Source organism: Balaenoptera physalus (assembly GCF_965194825.1).
Source record: "Balaenoptera physalus genome assembly, chromosome: X".
In the NCBI taxonomy this organism is placed as follows: Eukaryota; Metazoa; Chordata; class Mammalia; order Artiodactyla; family Balaenopteridae; genus Balaenoptera; species Balaenoptera physalus.
The window spans coordinates 19630183-19651023 of NC_138903.1; the positions used below are offsets into that span (position 1 = coordinate 19630183).

At 39.1% G+C, this 20841-nt stretch overlaps 1 protein-coding gene across 4 annotated transcripts in view; it reads left to right on the forward strand.

The window, feature by feature from the left end:
* Nucleotides 1-20260, forward strand: part of PHEX (phosphate regulating endopeptidase X-linked) — a 199282-nt gene extending 179022 nt beyond the window's left edge. For all 4 annotated transcript variants that reach the window (XM_082447075.1, XM_082447077.1, XM_082447076.1 and 1 more), the window contains 5 exons: nt 1343-1473; nt 8737-8802; nt 9833-9937; nt 14005-14081; nt 16892-20260. In XM_082447075.1, coding sequence (XP_082303201.1) covers nt 1343-1473; nt 8737-8802; nt 9833-9937; nt 14005-14081; nt 16892-16994 — 482 coding nt within the window. In that variant the 3' untranslated portion in view covers nt 16995-20260. The remainder of the gene's footprint in view (nt 1-1342; nt 1474-8736; nt 8803-9832; nt 9938-14004; nt 14082-16891) is intronic.
* The last annotated feature ends 581 nt before the right edge of the window (nt 20261-20841 follow it).

The window sequence follows — 20841 nt, forward strand, 5'->3', positions numbered from 1 at the left end:
CTTCCATGTCTGTGATGTCTCCAACATCCTTTCCTGGATGCCTACCCCAGGGCCAGAGACCCTTTTGATTCCTCTCCTTCTGGATAATTCTTCTTGTACTCCCACCAGCCTTTCCTTAATCACCTAAGTTTTTTGCCCCCCTGGCCTCCCCTCCCTGTTCAAATGTAGCTGCCTTGTAGTCATCTGAATCCCCAGAGCTACACTTTCTGAATTGCATGTTTGGGGGAGAGGAGAGTCTTCGCCAAGAAACAAAAGCCAGTAGTGGTCTCTTGGTTCTGGGCCTTTCTTCATGGGAAACTTAAGTGTAGTTCTCCCTCAGAATCTTCTGGAAGCTTTTTGGATTCTCTCTCAAAGGACAGAATCTAAAGATGGCATTTCACTCTGTAACCAATACTTAGAACAGTGCATTGCACAGTAACTGTTTCATGATCGCTTGGCTCGTGGGTAGGGGACAGTGCCTCTCTGCTCTACCAGGGGTTGGTGGCAGTGGCATCCAGCCTTGCTGAAGAGCTTTGGATTGTTTCAGTTAACAACTTTGCTTAGGGGACTTTCTTGTAAGCCCAGTGAAGAGTTCTCTGCATAATTAAATTTAAACCAATAGTAACCTTGAGTGTAAAAGATAGTCCAGATACACCCAGACTTTTTTTTGAGGGATGTAGAGAAAATGAAGAGTGAGCCTGTAGCAAAAAAGCATGTATAACTAATCTTTTTTTCTGTTATGTTTTGGAGATTTCCATTCTTGTTCCAAGTTCTCTTTTTAGAGCAACCTTCCCTGTCAAAGCAGGACAGATGGGCCTTCCATCTACACTGATGGCTGTGGAATGATTCATAACAGAGGTTTTATGTGTCTCTTGGCTCCTGGCAACTTGGAGGAAACACGATCCTTTAGAGCTGAGTCAGGGGCTGTGGTCGCAGGGTGTGAGTGACTCACCGAGGCTGTTCCTATGGATTGCTTGGAATTTCACTGGTAGTGGCGCTTTGACTCCTTCCATGGGCTTTCTGAAAGCCATTTCATTTCAAAATTTAGAGAATATTTTGGGTCAGAGCAGGTGAAAACAAAGAATCTAAGATTGGTCAAGAACGGTACATGCCATAAGTTGATAAATCTTAAAGTATTCTTTGTTGCTTAGAAGGAAAGAACTTCCTCAGACCTCTTTCTCCTTTCCTTGCTTTTTACAATTAACCTGTGACGCTGGAGAGAAGGCAGGAACTGCTTCCAGGAGTGGTCCCTGCTGCTGGAACTGTCTTTTCAAGGCTTGTTGAAGTGAGGGAAAGGGAAGATGAAGAAATGAATTTGTTTCCATAAATAATACGAGTATCTTTTAACTTTCCTTTTTGCCAGGTAGAAAATATGATAAAAATGGAAACCTGGATCCTTGGTGGTCTGTTGACTCAGAAGAAAAGTTTAAGGAAAAAACAAAGTGCATGATTAGCCAGTATAGCAACTATTATTGGAAGAAAGCTGGCTTAAATGTGAGTACAGCTGCGGCGAAGGGGGCATCTTGTGAGTCCTTCTGCCTCACGTAGACACTAGCTTGCTTTAGACCATCGGTTCTCAAAGTGCGGTTCCCAGGCCAACAGCATCAGCCTCCCTGGGGAACTTGTCAGGGATGTAGATTCTTTAGTCTTAATCCAGACCTACTGACTGAGAATCTCGGGGGTGGGGAGTGGGGAGCGGCGGTGGGTGGGAGCTTGGGGTCTGGCAGTCTGGCAGTCTGTCTTTTCATCAGCCCTCAGGTGATTCTGATATAAGCTAAAGTTTGAAAATCACAGGCCTAAACATTAGTCTGTTCTCCTAGATTCAGATTAGTACAGAAAACTCTGTAGCAAAGATAAACAATAAAATTCTCACAAATCTACACTCTATATCATTAAAAAGATTTCCATCCAAACTACTGGTTAGGTTTAATTCATTGAAATAAAACGTCACTCATTTGAATTAATGACTCTGAATTGGTTAAGAGTTCTTAAAGAATTTTGAACAAAAGAAATGACTTTTAAAATGCTGATTTTCTATTATATATACATATATACATTCCTATAAAGGCACGAATGTAATTTTAGTAGTTTTTGTTTGTTTGTTTTTTGTTTTTTAATTTTTATTTATTTATTTATTTATTTATTTATTTATGGCTGTGTTGGGTCTTCGTTTCTGTGCGAGGGCTTTCTCTAGTTGTGGCAAGCGGGGGCCACTCTTCATCACGGTGCGCAGGCCTCTCACTATCGCGGCCTCTCTTGTTGCGGAGCACAGGCTCCAGACGCGCAGGCTCAGTAATTGTGGCCCACGGGCCCAGCTGCTCTGCAGCATGTGGGATCTTCCCAGACCAGGGCTCGAACCCGCGTCCTCTGCATTGGCAGGCAGACTCTCAACCACTGTGCCACCAGGGAAGCCCCACGAATGTAATTTTATACATGCTTTTTCTGTGTGGAATGTTGTTCCTTTCCTTTTTTTGTCTTCACCTCTACCTCCTTCCCCTTTCCCTCTCATCACTTTTATCTTCTCCACCTGTAATCCATCTCAATAACCCTGATATACTTTTTCCCATGCTCACGTAGAGTTACACACATACATACACACGCACGTGTGTATGCACGCACGTGCCTTTACTTCACTGTTTTCAGTGGCTGCCTGAAAGTCCACGGTGTGAATGTACTCTAACACAGCTGACTAATGTCTTGTTGAGGGTTACACTGTGTCTCCAATTATTTCTCCACAATAAATGCTGCTGCACTAAATACTCTTATTAGGTATATATTCTTTTTTTCCGTAGAGGATAGATTCCTACTGTTACTAAGAAGTTATAATATTTCATATTCCCACCAGTGATGGATGGAGGAGCATTTATGTATTGAGTTATTTACTTGTCAATTTATGAGACCTTAAAAAATATTATAGATGTTAAAAATTTTATTTGTCATTCATATTATACTACTTTCTCCTCAATATATTTCTCATCCATTGTACTTTGTATATGGTATCTTTTGACAAACAAAATTTAAATATTTCCATATAGTCAAAGATACCTATCTCTCTTAAAAAATTGTTTCTGCATTTCCATTCTATATCATATGTGTAGTCTCCTAGCTTTTCTGGGAAGGTTTTTATTTCTTGTTATTTTACATTTAAATATTGAAGCGTGTGAAACTTATTTTGCTGTGGAGTTTAATACGAGAGTTCACTTTTATCTTCTTCCAAGAGGATAGTCAATTGATCCAGCATCAGTGACTAAAAGACGTTTTTTTCTTACTTAATTGAATGTTTGTCAAATATTAGAATCTCATATATACTGAGATAAATTTCTGGATTATATATTCTATTCCACTGATCTATTTGTTGATTTCTATACCAATGCATTATTACTATGGCTATGTGGATTTTTCTGGTATCTGCCAATACAAGCTCTCCTTCACTGTTCTTCTTTTATATACTTGGCCATTCTCAGGCAAATATACTTCTGTATACACTCCAAGATCATTTTACCCATTCTCCACCCACTCCCCAAGAGAATCCCATTGAGATTCTAAGTTAAATCACATTAAATGTATGGAATTGACATTTTTGTCATAGTCTTCTTGTTCAAGAACGTGGTATGCCTTCCCATCTGTTTGGTATTTGTTTTAGGTTTTCAAATACGACTTTATAGTTTTCTCTATATAGTTTATCTCCTGTACATTGTTTTTACTTCTTTTTTCTTTTCTTATTTTGCTGGTTTGATCAGGTTAGCTTTCATTCCCTTCCCCCACTGTTAGTTTTTTCTTGTAGTTTTCCATTGTATTTTCTGTCCCTGCTTTCATAGTTACAAGACACAGATTTCTCTCACTGTATTTGACAATGAGACCAATAATGAAGAATTGTTGGTAGGTATGGATCTGCATGAAGATCTTCCTCTAAAACACACATGCAAACTGTGTCCTCCTAATTCATCTGGTCAAGGGCACAACACCTAAGAGAAGCAGGGGACCACACAGAACTGGGGTAGGTCAGTGTATTTACACGTAGTTTCCCCAGAGTCTCTTGGTCTGTTAGTCAGGCATGTGCTCCATCCTGACAACTTGGGCTGGAAAAGCACCTGAAACCTCACTATGCCTCAAGTCTATTATACTGGGGTTTATTTCACCATTCCAGAAGAATTTAGGTAAAAGTCCGTGCACTTTTAAAGGGAACGTTTATGAACACTGAGTTGGTTCTCCTGGTTCTTAAAGCGTATGCAGCACAGGGAGACCATCCCTTATCCAGGAGGAGAAACCAGACTCTGTATCCTTGAATAGTATCTCTAGCTCCTTGGTCAGTGTCCTGGAAAGCCATTTCTCTGCCCATATATTTTTAAAATATCTACAACTGTGTCATGGGAAGACCTAAAAAGGGTGCTTCTGTGTATCTGTTTTCAATTCAGGGGTTATCACATTGTGAAAATCCATCTAGAATATATGTTGCTTCAAGAAAAGCATAGGGTTCTTCCCCGATGATGATTGAGAAGCTAATAAAAAAAATGGTGCCAGGTACCACAACAGTAACAGAACATTGCTGTTTTCTGGGGTTTTGTTTTTTACCTTTTTTTTTTTTTTTAATAGCATGTGCTAGATGTCTCTATAATTTTGTTCAGATGACTGCAGAACCTGGATAAGCTGTTGCTGCTACTGATGCATAACATACTACTATTGGTCTTTTCTATAAATCTATCTATCTGTCTGTATACCTCTCTCTCTATATACACACATATATATAATTTGAATATTTGGAAACTTTAGCTGTGCTGTCATCTTTGGAGAAAGTATCCCAGTTGTACCATGTTGGGTTGGCATTGTATAGAAATTAACAGCCATATTGGTCTAGAAGCATTAAACATAATTTTTCCATTTGGACAGGGGTAGCACACTGTATTAAGTTTGTAAGGTCTTATCTGCATGGGTTTGATTACAGAAAAGTATCTCTAAATAAAAAAAAAAAACATAGGGGAGGGATTCTAGAGTCAGACTCAGCTCCAAATTTTGGTTCAACCAGTTGCAGGTTGTAAGTTTTTTTTTAACTTGGGCGAGTTATTTAACATTCCTGTGTCTCAGAGTCTTCATCTGTGAAATGGGCAGCTATTTTTGAACTCGTTAGTTTGTCTTAAGAATTAAATGACTGAGATAATGTAAAGCACCGGCATGATGCCTGCTATGCAATAAGTGCTCAATAAATTGTAGTTAATATTCCTAATACTTTGTGACATACTCATAAGTATGCCATCCCAGGAGAGAACAATACAATAGGGGCTAAAAAACCAAAAAACAATAGAAGAGCAGTTTTCTTGGAGGAAGGGGAATGCATATTTCCTGGTGATTATTATATGCAGGCATGGGAGTTAGACTTTACACTTAATTGAAACATATTTAATCCTCATACTGGTTCTGAGAGGTGTGCATATTACTAGCCTGTTTTACATATGAGGAAACTGAGGCTCAGAGAGATTAAAACCCATGGTAGAATCTACATTAGAGCTTAGATTGGTATGACTCCAACATCACTACTCTTCCCCCCATATCATGCTCGTGTTCTCTTATTTTAAGTTCATTTTAAACCTGGGTGATGTATTGGGTGGAGACTATTCTACAACATCCATTTTGGCCAAAGTGTCAGATACTGAAACTGAATTCTGACAAATGTGTACCTTTGCAACAAGGACGATAGAAAGGGCATGCCTGTCTCAGCATAAATCCATTCAACCATCAGAAAACAGCTTCAGTCTTATTCCCCAAGGAGAAGGGGTGGCTTCCTTTGTGGATATAAAAGGCCATGCTTTATTTTTCTGGCTCCATTTGTGGAGGCCAGTCCTCTGTACCTAAATCATTCTTTGCGTTGGACTGGGGGGAGCTCCAATGGAACATCAGAGAAACAGGCTGTTAGCAGCTGTTGAGTCCTGAGAGGCAAACCTAGGGCCATGGGGCTTCCCTGGTGGCACAGTGGTTAAGAATCCGCCTGCCAATGCAGGGTACACGGGTTCCAGCCCTGGTCCGGGAAGATCCCACATGCCGCAGAGCAACTAAGCCCGTGCGCCACAACTACTGAGCCTGTGCTCTAGAGCCCGCGAGCCACAACTACTGAGCCTGTGTGCCACAACTACTGAAGCCCGCGCGTCTAGAGCCCTTGCTCCGCAACAAGAGAAGCCACTGCAATAAGAAGCCCACGCACCGCAACGAAGAGTAGCCCCCGCTCGCTGCAACCAGAGAAAAAGCCTGCGCACGGCAATGAAGACCCAACGCAGCCAAAAATAAAATAAATTAAATAAATAAATTAAAAAAAACAGAAACGTAATTCTCAACTTTAAAAAAAAATACTGATGATAAAGGAAAAATACTGAAATAAAAAGATCTAGGGCCATATGGTCTACTGAGGTGGTCCAGAGTGGGAGGGGCCTGAGGGGTGAAGCTAGTCCTCAAACCTCTAAAAGAAAAGCTTTGGGGAACAAGGAAGGAGATTAAATTTGAGCATGAGTGGTTATAAATGGAAGCACTAGAGTCAAGAGGAGTTAAGACTTGAGAAGGTGACATATTATGGAGCAAAGGCTCTGGACAGAGACTGCTTGGGTTCGAATCCTTGTGAAATATGGGCAGTTCAGTTAATCACTCTTAGGTCGGGTCCATTAGAAGCAGAGCCCAAGATAGGGGTTTCTTAGATAAAAAGGTTCATTGCAGAAGTAGTTTCAGGAGAAACCTGTAAGGTGGCGAGGAAGACCTGTTGGTTTCAGAAGTTTAGCCTCAGTCTGATCCCATAGAGGATTCTGGAGCATGAATTGCATCACAGAAATTGTTCAGCCTGGGATAGGGGGCTGGGCTATTCTAACTGCACATCAGTCAGTTACTGAGAGGTGGGGGTATCACCTCCCAGCAAGCTCCAGGTGAGGGGATTCCCCTAAGCTAAGCTTAATCTTCCTGAGCCCCACTAGCAGTTGCAGGACTGGGTTCACAGTCCCGGTAGAAAAGGGGATCTGGTGCAGCACCAATGACATCTGCGACACACTCTCAGCTTTAGATTCCTCATTTGTTAAGCAAGGATGGTGATAATAGCACTTACCTCGTAGGACTGTAATAAAAGAAAGAAGGTATGTAAAGCAGGAGTGATAACTTTTGGGGACTGAAGCTAGGAGGATCCTGGGTGATTACAGAGATTAATGTTTTCTGAGGATTTGTTTTTATTCATTGGTATTGCTTGATACCTGGGGGATTGGGCTAGCTTAAAAATAAAGAGTTGGTAGCATCTGTGGCTTGAAAGTTTAGAACAATGTGTATTAGTTTCCTGTTGCTGCTATAACAAATCACCACAAACTTAGTGACTTGAAACAACACAAATTTATTATTTTACAGTTCTGTATTTCTGACTCAGGTCTCAGTGAGCTAGAGTCAAGGTGTCACCAGGGCCGCTTTCCTTTCTAGCTGCTGTAGGAGAGAATCTCTTTCCTTGCCTTTTCTAGCTTTTAGAGGCTGCCCACATTCCTTGACTCCTGGCCCCTTTCTTTTTCAAAGCCAGCAATGATTGGTCAAGTCTCCTCACATTGCATCACTCTGACACACTCACTCTCCTAACTTCCTTTTCCTCTATTTGTACAGACCCTTGTAATTACATTGAACTCACCTGGATAATGTAGGCTAATGTCTCCAGCTCAGGATCCTTAATTTAATCATATTTTAAATGTCCCTTTTGCCACATAAAGTAATATTTTCACAGTAATTTTTTTTTATGACATAGACATGTTTATTATTATAGGGCATTATTTTGTCTCTGATGCAGGGATTGGCAAACTTTTTCTGTAAAGGGCCAGGTAGTAAATAATTTAGGCTTTGTGAGTTGTAAGGTCTCTGTTGCAACTACTCAACTCTGCCACTGTAGGAAGGAAACAGCCACAGACAATACATACTCGAATGAATGTGCCTGTGTTCCAATAAAACTTGAATTATGGACACTGAAATTTGAACTTTGTATAATTTTCACATGCCACAAGATATTATCCTTCTTTCTATTTTCTCCCCAATTGTTGAAAAATGTTAAATCCAGGCTTACCTTGCAGCCTGTAGAAAAACAAGCAGGAGGTTGGATTTTGGCTTGTGGGCCATCTTGGTTGAGAATATTTTTTTGTCCTAGCCTATTTAAGGGTTTTAGAAACAATCTTCAAATGTTTGGAAGAATTTCTTCGCTGTGCTTGGCTGGTTGTCATACATATTGCAAGCCTTGACCTTGTGGTCTGCACTACTTCTATTGGATTTTTGTTCCCCATGAGAACTATCCTCTTTTTAATTTTTCATGGAATTTGCTGAAGGTAAAATGGTAATGGTTGGTCTTAAAACCTTGCTCCTGTGTGGATGGTAGATTTTTGGAAACATAAAGCCCACTGAAAAGAATACTCAAATTAGGTGAGTTAATCAGAGAAAGTAATCTGTATGTTGATATTTCTATTTTTTCCCCATTTAACCAGAGTCACTCAGAACATGTTAACATTTTATTAGAGCTGGCTAAATTGGTGAGAATAGAGAGGTGGGTGAGAAAGAAATGTGTAGCATAATAAAACAGAAATTATGTTCAGGAGCACCTTGCTGGGGTTAGTTTGCCATCTCACAATATGTTATGACTACCTCTGATTTATTGAATGTAATTTTCTCTTTAAAATATGGCACTTTCTCTTGCTATCATATTTATGCCTCTTGCTGAATGACAGTTGGCTGTCAAACACTCTTTTTTCCTTTTCTTTTTCTTTTTGTTAGGTGAAGGGGAAGAGGACCCTGGGAGAAAATATTGCCGATAATGGAGGTCTGCGACAAGCTTTTAGGGTACGCACTGCAACATTTGCTGTGATTTTAAAAATTAAACTATAAAATACCATACGGGTGCACCTCAGTTTACACCACAGACATTTTCTTGAGGAGTTAGAGTTCTGTAAATTCTGTGAATTTCTGTAAATTGAATTATATTTCCCCATTGACTCTATTATATTCTATTATATGAATAGAGCTGCATTTCTTTCTTTTTCCTTTTTGGGGAGTAAAGTCACCCTAAAAGTAATATTTGTTATTAAGAATCATGTATTTAAAGGATAGTTTTCAGAAGGTACATTCAGTGTAATATTAAAACATGCTACAGAAATCTCAGGGCTAGGTTCGTAGGTGTTTTCTTGAGTACAGTCTCTGTAGCCCTCCTTATAATTTTCTCTTAAAATACCAATCTTCTAAATTACGGTCAGAGGCTAGGGGTTCTCATATAGTGGGCCAGGTAAGAGTCCATAATAATGTTTTTATCATCCACTGGTCCATGGTTAAACAAGACACATGAGGATGATGTAGAAAGACATTCATAAAGCTAAATGCATTCAGTGTAAAGACCAAACTGTTATTTTGAGGTTACATCTTTCCTCTATTCTAGTGAAAATATACTTTATTTTATAAAATGATGATGATTGAAGATTATAGTTTTCCCTCTTACCTGGCAAAATTAAAAAAGATTGCCCATAGATTGGCCCCAAAATTTATTTCCATACGGCTTGCCATTGTGTTAGATTTGTTTGTTCCCTGGTAGGAATAGAAAGAAAAGCTTTTTGGGGGAAGGGAGCGTTATTTAACATGTGCCCACTTTGGCCCAGCTGCTTTGGTATCTATTGAGTGAAAGGTCTTTTTGCAGGTGAACCTGCTTCACTGTTAAGCAATACAACGTTGACTTGCATTTCCAGGTGTTTGTTTTCTTAAAGGAAAACTTGATAGGATACATTTTGCACATGGTGGAGGATATATTTAATATCTCTGCACTGGCTGAGAAAAGAGAAAAGCCATTATTGCAGCAGATCATCTCTTCTACTTCTCTCCCCAGGCTTACAGGAAATGGATAAATGACCAGAGGCAGGGGGTTGAGGAGCCTCTCCTACCCGGCATTGAATTCACGAACAACCAGCTTTTCTTCCTGAGTTATGCTCAAGTGAGTAAGACCAAGGAAGGGGCATCAAAGATGAAATGTGGGACTTTGGCTTGCTCCCTAGATCAAAGGTTTGGAACAAAAGTTTAACGGCATAACTTTGATTTCAGCTGAAATCTTATCTTGCTGCTTATTTTCTGGACAAATTTCACCTTCATGTTCTGTGAGACATAATTAATTAACTGATTGAATCAAGATTTATTGGTATTTTTTATCAAGTGGGTTACCAGCCTTGTAGTAACTCACTTGATTTTTAGTATACCCTGACTTCTTAATGTATTTGATACTATTTGTAACCATTTCTAGTGACTCATTCTTTGGCTTTCTTGGCCCTGTGGTTTCCTGCATTTCTCCTCCTTTACCTCATTTGCTGACTTTACCCCACCACTCTCAACCTGTGGGGGACCCTCAAGGCTATGTTCCCAACTGCCAAATGAACATGTGAAGACTACTAGAGCTGAAAACAACAACAACAAAGGCAAGGAGAGTCATGTCACCCTTTTGTGAGTTTAATGGGCTCTCTGAGCAGAAATTGAAAGATGTGCCCTAAATAAGGCACAATTCTGAGTTTGAGTATCTGGCCAATGAGGCAAGTGCCAGTTGTTCTTTGTTATTCGGTTATTGCACTGGTTTATGTCACAATATGTAGGCCTCATTTTCAAACAAGTCTGGGATGGGTTGATGACAGTTCTGATGCATGGCCTCACAGTGGGCAAATCTGTATCTGTATGCTCAAAACTAGGCAAAAGTTTTCATCAGTACAACTTCCTGTTCCTCTTTTCGTTCACTCCTCAGTAAGCTCATTCATTTCCATGTCTTCTTCGGTTGACTCTGGCTAAAGAATTCTCATCTGTCTGGGGTCTTTATTTCTTAAAGCTGACATGACAACACTAAATAAATGATCATTTATCAACCTGACATCAGCAAAAGTGGAGTCAACAACAAAGTGACTTTCCTTTTTAGTTTTCTCACTTCTATCAGCACACCCTCACCCTCAGTCTTTGGGTCTTCCTGGTTAGGAAACCTGGATTCTTAGGTCTTATTTGATTTACCTATCCTCATTTTTGTGACATGTGTCCCAAAAGCTGATGTTTCATCCTTTTAACTGCTCTTCAGATTCAGCCTCCCTTTCTCCCCATTACCCTATTTCGTCATCTATAGACTGTCGGCCTCGATCTCGTCTACTCTGGATTATCCCAACAGCCTTATGGCATGTTTTCCTGACTTCGGCATCTTTCTACCACTGTCTGTCTTACATGCCACTGAAATAGCATTTTTATTTCATTACTGACCTGCCGAAGGAACTGCAGTGGCTCCCAAGTGCCCACCACATTGAGACCGAACACCTTTCAAAGTTCTCCTCGGTCTTATCCAACTCTACCCAACCAGCTCTAAATTCCCATAGCTCCACCAGACTCACACTTAGCCGGCAGGTGTCCTCATTTCCACCGCACGATGTCATGCTCATTATTGTCCCTGTGGTTTTGCTTTTGATTTTCCTTCTACAGAGTGACGACCCCCTTCGTACTCCTCCCTCTCAGATTATTCAATTCCATCTTTACCTTTCAGGATCCATGTCAAGTTCCACCTCCTCCACATCTTCCACAAACTTCCCCAAGGACTCCAGTTCTCGTTAAAAAGAAATCTCCAACTCCTTTGCACTTATTTTCATTACCATGCAGTTGAATACTTAATTGTTATCAAAATGTAAAAGACTTTTACTTTTATTTTCATAGCTAGTGTATCTTCATACACTTCTTACTTATCTCCGTAGCATCCGGCAAAGAGGCTGGGTATATTGAAGACACTTGACATTTTTAGATAAATTGCTTGAAAAGGCTGAGATTAACACAGTTCAATTAAGGAGACTTTCTTTTGGGTCAGTACTGGGTCAGATATCTAAAATAAGCACACAGATATAGTTAGAACTTTCTAGAGCAGGGATTCGCAAACTAGAACCCGTGAGCCATATGTTGCCTGCTGTCTATTTTTGTAAATAATGTTTTATTGGAAAACAGCCATGCTCTATACTTTACACATTGTCTATGGCTGTTTTTGTGCTACAGTGGCAGAGTTGAGTAGTTAAAACAGAGACTTATGATCTGCAAAGCCTAAAATATTTATTATCTGTCCCTTACAGGAAATGTTTGCTGTCCTCTACTCTAGAGGACAAAGTACAAGGTCTGTCAGTTCTTATTTAGGTTCTTACTTACTAACTTAAGGTCCATCTTAGTAGATGAAGTAAATTAACTGATATCAACGTTATAGTCATAGTTTTGAAATATCTCCAAATAAAATTTCAAACTATATATGACTTACTTTAAAGAGATTAAGAAAAAAATGACAAGATATTTTATATTACTAATGAGAAACTTATCTTGGAGCTTTTCCTACTGGCGGATTGAGGAGATTTTCAACCTTTTGTACATTGAAATAAGTCTGCTTATAAGGAGTAAAATTATTTTCTCTCCTGAGAAGATACTAGGAAAACAGTAAGAACAAAAATGTGTTTTTAGAAATCTCATAAATGATATATGAAGCAAAGGCAATACTATATAATAATGTAAGAATGTAAGAGGAAATAACATACGAAAAAGTGAGGTAAAATTGTGAGAAACAACTTCACCTTAGCTAGCTTCTGAGGAAGTTAAGTGCTCCCATTACAAAAACATCTTCAAAGTCAAATTCAGAACCACAGTGATGGATGGTTTATCTTCATCAAAAGCAATAAAGCAATAGCATTGTATCACCTTTGCTGCTTCCTGTATCCCTGTAGTTTCTGTGACCTGTCAGTTTTTCCTCAGATATTCTTCTTATCCTTCTTCTCTCTCTTCTCATTGCTACTTATTTAGTAGACATTCATGGGGAACCTTCCTGGGGCCCATAAATAATCTTCAAACTACTCTCTCATTTCCTCCTACTACTATACCCCTGCCAGGTAAATCTTTTAAAAATATATTTTTTTATCACCTTTGTGCTCAAAACCAATGTTTAAATATAGTCTAAACACTGTAGCCTCTTGCTCAGGACTTCGGATATCTGGCCCTATCCTCACCCTCCCCTGGTCTCCCCTTGCTGCCCACAGGCACCACACGGTCCAGCCAAGCTGACTGTCTTGCTTTTTCTTCTCTCAGATATGTCTTTGTTTCCATTTTCTCCTCCACTTGGAATTCCCCCCATCATATTCATGTTTCCTAATTCTATTCATACTTCAAGCTATATCATATTTCAAGACAGTTCAAATCAGGACTAAGTAGGTTAGGGTACACGAACAGACAGTGCAAGGAAAAGTTTTTTTTCTTGTTCATGCTCCATGTCCAACATGGGTCAGCAGTGGGGCTCTGCTCATAGTTACTACTCAAGGACCTGGGTTTGGGGGTCTTTATCTCCACATGTGCTTCCGTGGTCACAACAGGAATAGGGAAGAAATATGAGGAAATGTGCACTGGCCCTTAATTGTAGCATCTTAAATTATTCTTAATACTCTTAAAACTTCTGCCAGATTTTTAAAGCTTCTGCCAGGAAGTGACATATATCACTTCTGCTCACGTTTCATTGGTCAGAGCAAGTCATATAGCCATGCCTAACTTCAAAGGAGATGCAGCAGTGTCCTCCTATCCGAGGCCTGAACCAGGATGAAACAGACAAAGCACCCAGGGTGCAAAATACTTACTTCTCATGACCATATTCAGTAATGGATGATTGATTCATTTTATTGATTCAAACGAATGTGGTTAAATTTGATAAGGGCTATTCCAAGCATTATGTTAACTGAATGAACACATTGGTTGATTCCTGGACACATATGCTATTCTCTTGATTTAAAGCATTTGTTTGGAAACCTCTCTTAATTTACTCAAATTCTGGAAGTATTCACAGTGATAAAACTTTCTACTCTGGGGATTGGAATAATAGATGTTACTACTGATGAAGGTTTTATCTGATCTACTAAAACTGCTCGTCATCCGTTGAGTCTAAAATTACTCTTCAGTATACTTTGGAGCAGTTAAGGCAGTAGAAAATGTGTAATTGAAATGGAAACATAATTATCGGGATGTTTTCTTTTCTAGGTGAGGTGCAATTCCTACAGACCAGAAGCTGCCCGAGAACAAATCCAAGTTGGTGCTCACAGCCCCCCTCAGTTTAGGTAAACAGGCACATGGGTGACAGTAGTTTTTAACTGTGCATCTCCATCTCCTCCCCTACCCAGCCATCCCAGGGCTCTAAAATAGGTGATCTGACCAAAGCCTGCATTGTGAACAGTGATAGCTCCATTTCACAGACCAAAACAAAAATCTGGCCAAACAGAAACTAAGCATCTTTTCTTTAATTAGTAGGAAGCTGGTTTAGTCAGCATTCTCTCACCTAAATTTCTGTAGTAGGCTTTTGTACACACCTCTAGTATCAAGAGATCTATGAGATTGTACAAGACTCCAAAGGTAATTTAGAATCCAAATCATAGCTTTAGTATTAATTCCCATTTATTATCTTCCAATTTTTGAAAGGCAGCAATCCATGGGTGCCATGAGCACACCACAGGTGCTCAGTAAACTGGCATGTTTGATTTCTCCAACTGCCTACTTTTTAGAAACATGAGCCAAAAAAGTCTCTTTTCTTAGATAAGGATGAGATCTTATGCACTGTGGCTTAAAACACCTAGAGCTCTGGTTTAATCTGTGTTGTAGAATATCCTATTTAATGCCTCTCGTTCTTTCATGCAGCCAACCAACAGATATGAATGAGTGCCCACTTTCTGAATAGCTCTGAACACAAAGGAGGATATATGGTGATATTTAGCTATTGTAATTCATATCTAGAGGCAAAAGCTCTACATTTTGCCTTTTAGTTTGAGTCATATTTTGAAACAATTGCTTATATATGAAGGGAAAAGAATTATGAATTACAATCTTATTTAATTGTCAGAATGTATAAAATATTAAGTAAAAATAAAATTAAGGTTAATATTACTTAACCCATGCTAGGTTTCTAGCATAGTTTGAGGGAAATTTTCTATAGTAGGGGACAGAGTTATAATAGTAAATGCAAGAAACTGTAATAATTTGTATTTATTTGTTCTTTGCTTAGAAAATATTACATCTGGATATCTTTATATTTAATGTTTAAGTGAATCCATTAGCATATTGCAGGAAAGTCTTCTAAAATTTCTCCTATGTTTTAAAGTCTTATTCCCAAAGCCTTGCCTTAGAAATGCTTCAGAAATTGACTATAAATTACCCAATAGCATAAAAATCTAATCATTGTGTTAGAAATTCTCCCCCACTGGGCTAAACTGTCAAGAATGCTGACAGTCCCTAATGGACTAAAATTTGATTCCACTGACAAATGGTGCAGATGAAACCACACAGTGGATTAATTACTCAACAGATAAGTTTTTAAAAACTAATTTCCTTTTACTAACTAGTTGCCTGTAATGTTGGATTTTAGCTGATAATTTGCAGGGTATACTTACTGATTGTCAGCTAAATTCTATCCTTAACACTTGCCCAGGGTGAATCATACTATGAAACCTGCATCCCTCCCCCATACATCCCAGCTAAAACACAAGAGGTTATGGGAATTTGGGGATACAGGCCATTATATTCATTCAAATGCCCATAGGGAACAAAGTCATTAGGGAAGAAACAGTCAGTGGCCGAGAATGCTGTCTCTTAGTCAGCCTTTTGAACATGCAGTCGGGTAAGAAATAGATGAGGGGGGAGGTTTTTTCCTGGCTTGTTAGTGATCTCTGCGGTAACTGTAGATTTTGAGTGCAGCAGAAATCACACAATGGAAATACCACTTCCAAAAGGCAGTTAGAATCAAAGTGCTGAGTAGGAATCCGCAGTCTTTACTGCAGTCAGGGAACTTGCAAGAACACCAGATTTTGGAGCTAACTCCAGTAAAGCATTACTCATCAATAACAGCTAGACACCATTCATTAGTTTACGGTTGCATAAACCAAATTCTAGGTAAATATGAGCCTTCAAACATAATAGGAGTTTATAGAAAGTGTTTTTGTAGATTGAAAGAGTTCTTTAAAGATAATTTAGGGACTTCCCTGGTGGTCCAGTGGCTAAGACTCCGTGCTCCCAATGCAGGGGGCCCGGGTTTGATCCCTGGTCAGGGAACTAGCTCCCACATGCTGCAGCTAAGAGTTCGCATGCGACAACTAAAGATCCCGCATGCCGCAACTGAAGATCCTGCACGCGGCAGTGAAGATCCCGTGTGCTGTAACTAAGACCCTGAGCAGCCAAATAAATAAATTAAAAAAATGTTTTTTTTTAAAAAAAGGTAATTTAAAGATAGCAACAACATGGATGAATCTTAGCAGACATAATACTGAATGAAAGAAGTCAGAGGCAAAAGAGTGCATACTATGTGATCCACTCATGTGAAGTTAAAAAACAGGCAGAACTAATCTATGGTCAGACTAGTAGTTATGCTTGGAGGTGCTACTGTTAGGGCACACAAGGGAGCCTTCTAGGTGCTGGAAATATCCCATGTCTTGATCTGGGTAGTAGTAACATGGGTGTGTATACATGTGAACTCAATGAGCTTTACATTTTAAATGCGTATACTCTCTATCAGTTATATCTTCCTTAAAAAGTTAAATTAAAAAATAGTTTGAAAAGCTAAGTATTGGTAAATCTTATAGTTTGTAGGAATTTGTAAATTTATAGGAATATACGACCCTATATACAATTTATAGGAATTGTAGATCCTACAGTTTATAGAAATTTGAAGATATTTTGAAGATTAATAGCATTTGTCTGGTTCTAGTCTCGGCTCTGTTAATTTCTTTGGAAATTTACTTAACCATTTTGGGCTTCAGTTATCTCCCTGTAAACAGATTAAATGAATGCAACATCATATCAAGCAATATATTGATACAGTTTTATCCAGAACCTGTTGATTTGTAAGAATTAAATGACATGGACTTTGACATATCTTTTTCAGGGTCAATGGTGCAGTTAGCAACTTTGAAGAATTCCAGAAGGCTTTTAACTGTCCATCCAATTCCACGATGAACAGAGGCACGGACTCCTGCCGACTCTGGTAGCTGGACTGTTGGTTTATGCCATCCTGAGAGAGTTGTGCCGTGCTCATCACCTACTGCTTTAGGCCTGTGTTCCCCTGAGGATGTTTATTTTTGACGCATCTTCATTACTTGGGTATTGCTTAGATCTAAACAGTATCTATTCAGAGTTGTAAGGCTTAAAAAAATGGAATATAAAAAATCGAATCAAGTATGTTTCTTTAGAAAACCAAACCAACAAAAATAAGTCCCTAGGCTGCTTTTGTTAAAATGCTGTCTGCTGAATTGTTGCTGTTGTCCATTTTAGTGTGTAAGCCACAGCTAAGTGGTACGTATCATTTTAATCTACAGCTTTGCAGGGGCCCTAAGTAGAACGTATCCAGAAGAAAATTCAGCCTATTACACTTGCAACCCTCAGTGATGTGGACATGTGCGAGGATACCCAGGAGGTCTTTCTGCACTGTGGAGCGCACTGTGAGATTTCACACATCGTCATTACGTAGCATTGATTAACTCTAAGGTAGTTAGATTAGAAATATGTTGAATCCTCATTTTACAATATTTGATGAAGTTCTTGCCTTCAGCTTTGGAGTCTCTTGGCATGGAAACGTGCCTCACGGCTTGTATCTGGTGTAGCTTATTGCCCTGTTCAAGTCAGCATGAGCAAAGCTGGCAGAAAGGCTGCTTGGTAAAGGTTTGAGTTCATCAAATAGAAAGACAAGGTTGTATCTGTAAGTCCCAGAAGAAGCCAAAACGCCTAGTCACGCAACAGCGGGGACACTAAGAAATGACATCTCCAAAATTTGATCTAGTCTGCCCACACCTGGCGATTATGTCGTCTGCTGGATACTTCTCTTCAGTCCAATTCCTGGTGGTCTTGTTATCCTCATATATGTGCATTCTCCTGTTTCTGAAATGAGTAGGCATCGAGAAAATGATTTTCTAATTCCCCATTAGGAATGTATGGCTTTCCTTCCCCTTTAGTGCAAAGGGACAAACCCCACATTGAGGAGGGCGTGAAGTGGCTCAGTTCAAGTTACCTCTCTTTTAAAAAACCTTTTTGAAAAATTTCTTGATTAAAGACATTTTAGAATCTGTTGATTGAATTGAAAACTCCCTTCATAGTCCAAAGAAACATAATTTTAACTCTTCAAGTTTTCTTCTGAAGAGTCTGTAAGAAAGAGCAGCGTTACGTTTGTGATCGTCAGAGCTCTGTCCTTTCGAGTGAACTGCTCCGTCTCTCATTAGAGAGCGTGTGTGGAGGATAAAATTGTAACGGCCTTCAAGTGGTTACCTGGCATTTTCGGTTTCTTAAAATAGCCATCCCCCCTTCACATTATTCCTTGTACATGTGGTTCTAGGTTAAGTAGGCCAATAGGAAAATCTCGGAAGCAAAATGACAAATTCAGGCTAACCACAGGAAGCCATTTTACATCCCTGGGATTTGTCATTTAAAAAAAAAAAATATATAAAAGTGTGTGCCATGTCCTTTTGTAACCATGGGAACTTAAGAAGGGAGAAAATTGCAGGGGCACCGTCATGAGGAAAACAATTACACTGCGTCAGTCAGAGGAGAGTGATTTTCCCCTTGACTTCCTCCTCTCTGAATAGATAGACTCCTTAAGAGCAGCTACCTTTTCCTCCTTAACCATGGCTTAATGTGACCTTAGTTTGTATTTTGAAAACAAGCAGTTACTGTGTCTTTTCTCCAGAGGAATCATTCTGATTTGGTTTAGACTTAGAAGATTCTCCTTGTTTTTTTCCTGTATCTGGACATTTAAAATCAGCTGAGATTTTTAAGGCCTATATGAATAGCATTTTCCTTCTAGATTTCTCTTTTTAAATTCCAAATAAACACATTCCTGCAGGTCAGAGAAAGTGTTTGATAAAAGGATAGAATTATGAGTTTGGAAATGGGACTTGTTCAGTCACTTAATGGTTTAGGAAAACTGGTTGGGGAACAGTTGGGGCCCTCACAGTTTCTGAATGATGTGGCTACTTTGTCCTGACTAACTTTACCTGATGTAACTCAACTACACTGAAAGCTGTAGATAGGATGGCTGTTATTAAAACAAACTCAGAGCAGCCCAAATCATCACTACTAGCTGGAACAATATTCTAGTAGATTGAATTTCCAAATACATGCTCATATTTAAATTTTCAGAGTACATTCTTATTGTCCCTTCTCTTCAATACAGATTAGTATAAAAGAATCAGACACTGATTAAGTGGTAGAGGGAGGAAGGTAAAATGCAACTGGAAGGGAGGGAGAAAAAGTAGGGAGAAGCTGGCCTAAGAATGTGACTCTGAAGAGAGCACAGGATTTTGGCAGTCCTTGCCAAGCACATCCACTGGAGTAGAGCCATAAAGTTTTACAAAAATAATTATGCTAAATTAAAAGGAAATTAGATATTGGATCTCAGACTAGGACTGCCAGAACAAACTTCTCTGATTCATATACCAGATGTTCTGCCAGTGAACTATTGTCTGGGCAATGGAAGGAATTAGGTTTTTTTGGGAGATTCTCCTGGATTAGTCAAGGGCCTTATGTATATAAAATGATCTTGTTTGGGCTTATCATCGTTGCCCAAAGTTTCCTGAGTTTTTTAACCAACCACACAGCATTGGCCTCCTATTTCCATTTTTTTTCCTTTTATGAGATGGACTTGGAAGTGACTACTGCAAGCTCAGGATTCATAAATTATCCTTGAGTTTATTCAGTGCCTTTCCTCAATGGAGCTGAAAGCACAGCACATAAATTTTATCTCATTTAGCCTTGGAGCATCACTAAGAAGCAACTAGGAACTATGGCTTGCCGCACAGGTTATGCTTGTGCCAGAGCAGTGGAGAGGTTTGAAATTGCTTCTCAAGTATCCCAGAGTCAGGAAAGGCAGGGCCTTTGTTCTTTGGGCTGCTGACCTTTGCATTAATCTTCATCCCGTAGATTACCCTATTTCTGAATACATTTATTCCATCAGTATTTCTGTAATCACTTAGCATTTGATAGGCTTCTTCCTTGATATTTTTAACATAATGTCTCAGTTGCATGTTAAATTATGGAAGAATATATGATTATTTCAAGCAACAACATTCTCATTGCCAGTGGCAGTGCCCCACTGGTTTGAAGAAAGGTGTTCTTGGATTATGCATTTCTTATCTAAATGGTCATTGTATTTTCTTCCCCTACTTGTGAAACAACGTGAGCAATCATTTTAAGGACAATAAAAAGTTGAAGATATTGTTTCCTCTCTTTTTAAAAATAATATTAAAATCTGTTACATTGATTAACATATTCAGTTCTGTTTTAGACCATATTTGCCTAAAAAGTACACAAAGCACTGTAGAGGACTAGGTTTCTTGGTTTAGGAAAGTGGGATTTGAATGCAGTAACTTTCTCTGTAGACAATGAGAGATTTGCGAGGTGGTCATTGTATTTTCTTCCAGAATATAAGCAAATGTGGTTTATTGCTTATGTAATAATATTCCTATTGAGGAAAAGAGAGGTTTCTGAGGAAATTATCAACCACAGTACGGCTGGTCTTGCAAAAGTGACAATGAACATTACAGTTACTGTCGAACCAAAGAATCTCTATGTGCTATCCCCTTTCTTTAACAATCGAGTCGATTTATGGTCACTTATTCAGTACATAGTAACTGACCATCATTATATTTAAATCACTGAACTAGCTGTATTTAGGCAGACCATATGCAGTCTCAGGGCCTCAGTGAACAGTCTGGTCTAACATGGGAAACAGATATGTAAACTGCTACAGTCACCCTATTTCATGACAAGTGTGATGAAATGCAAGGACATCAGGTTGTGGTTTGGTGCACAGAGAAGGAATTATTCAATTCTCCTCCGGTGGATGCT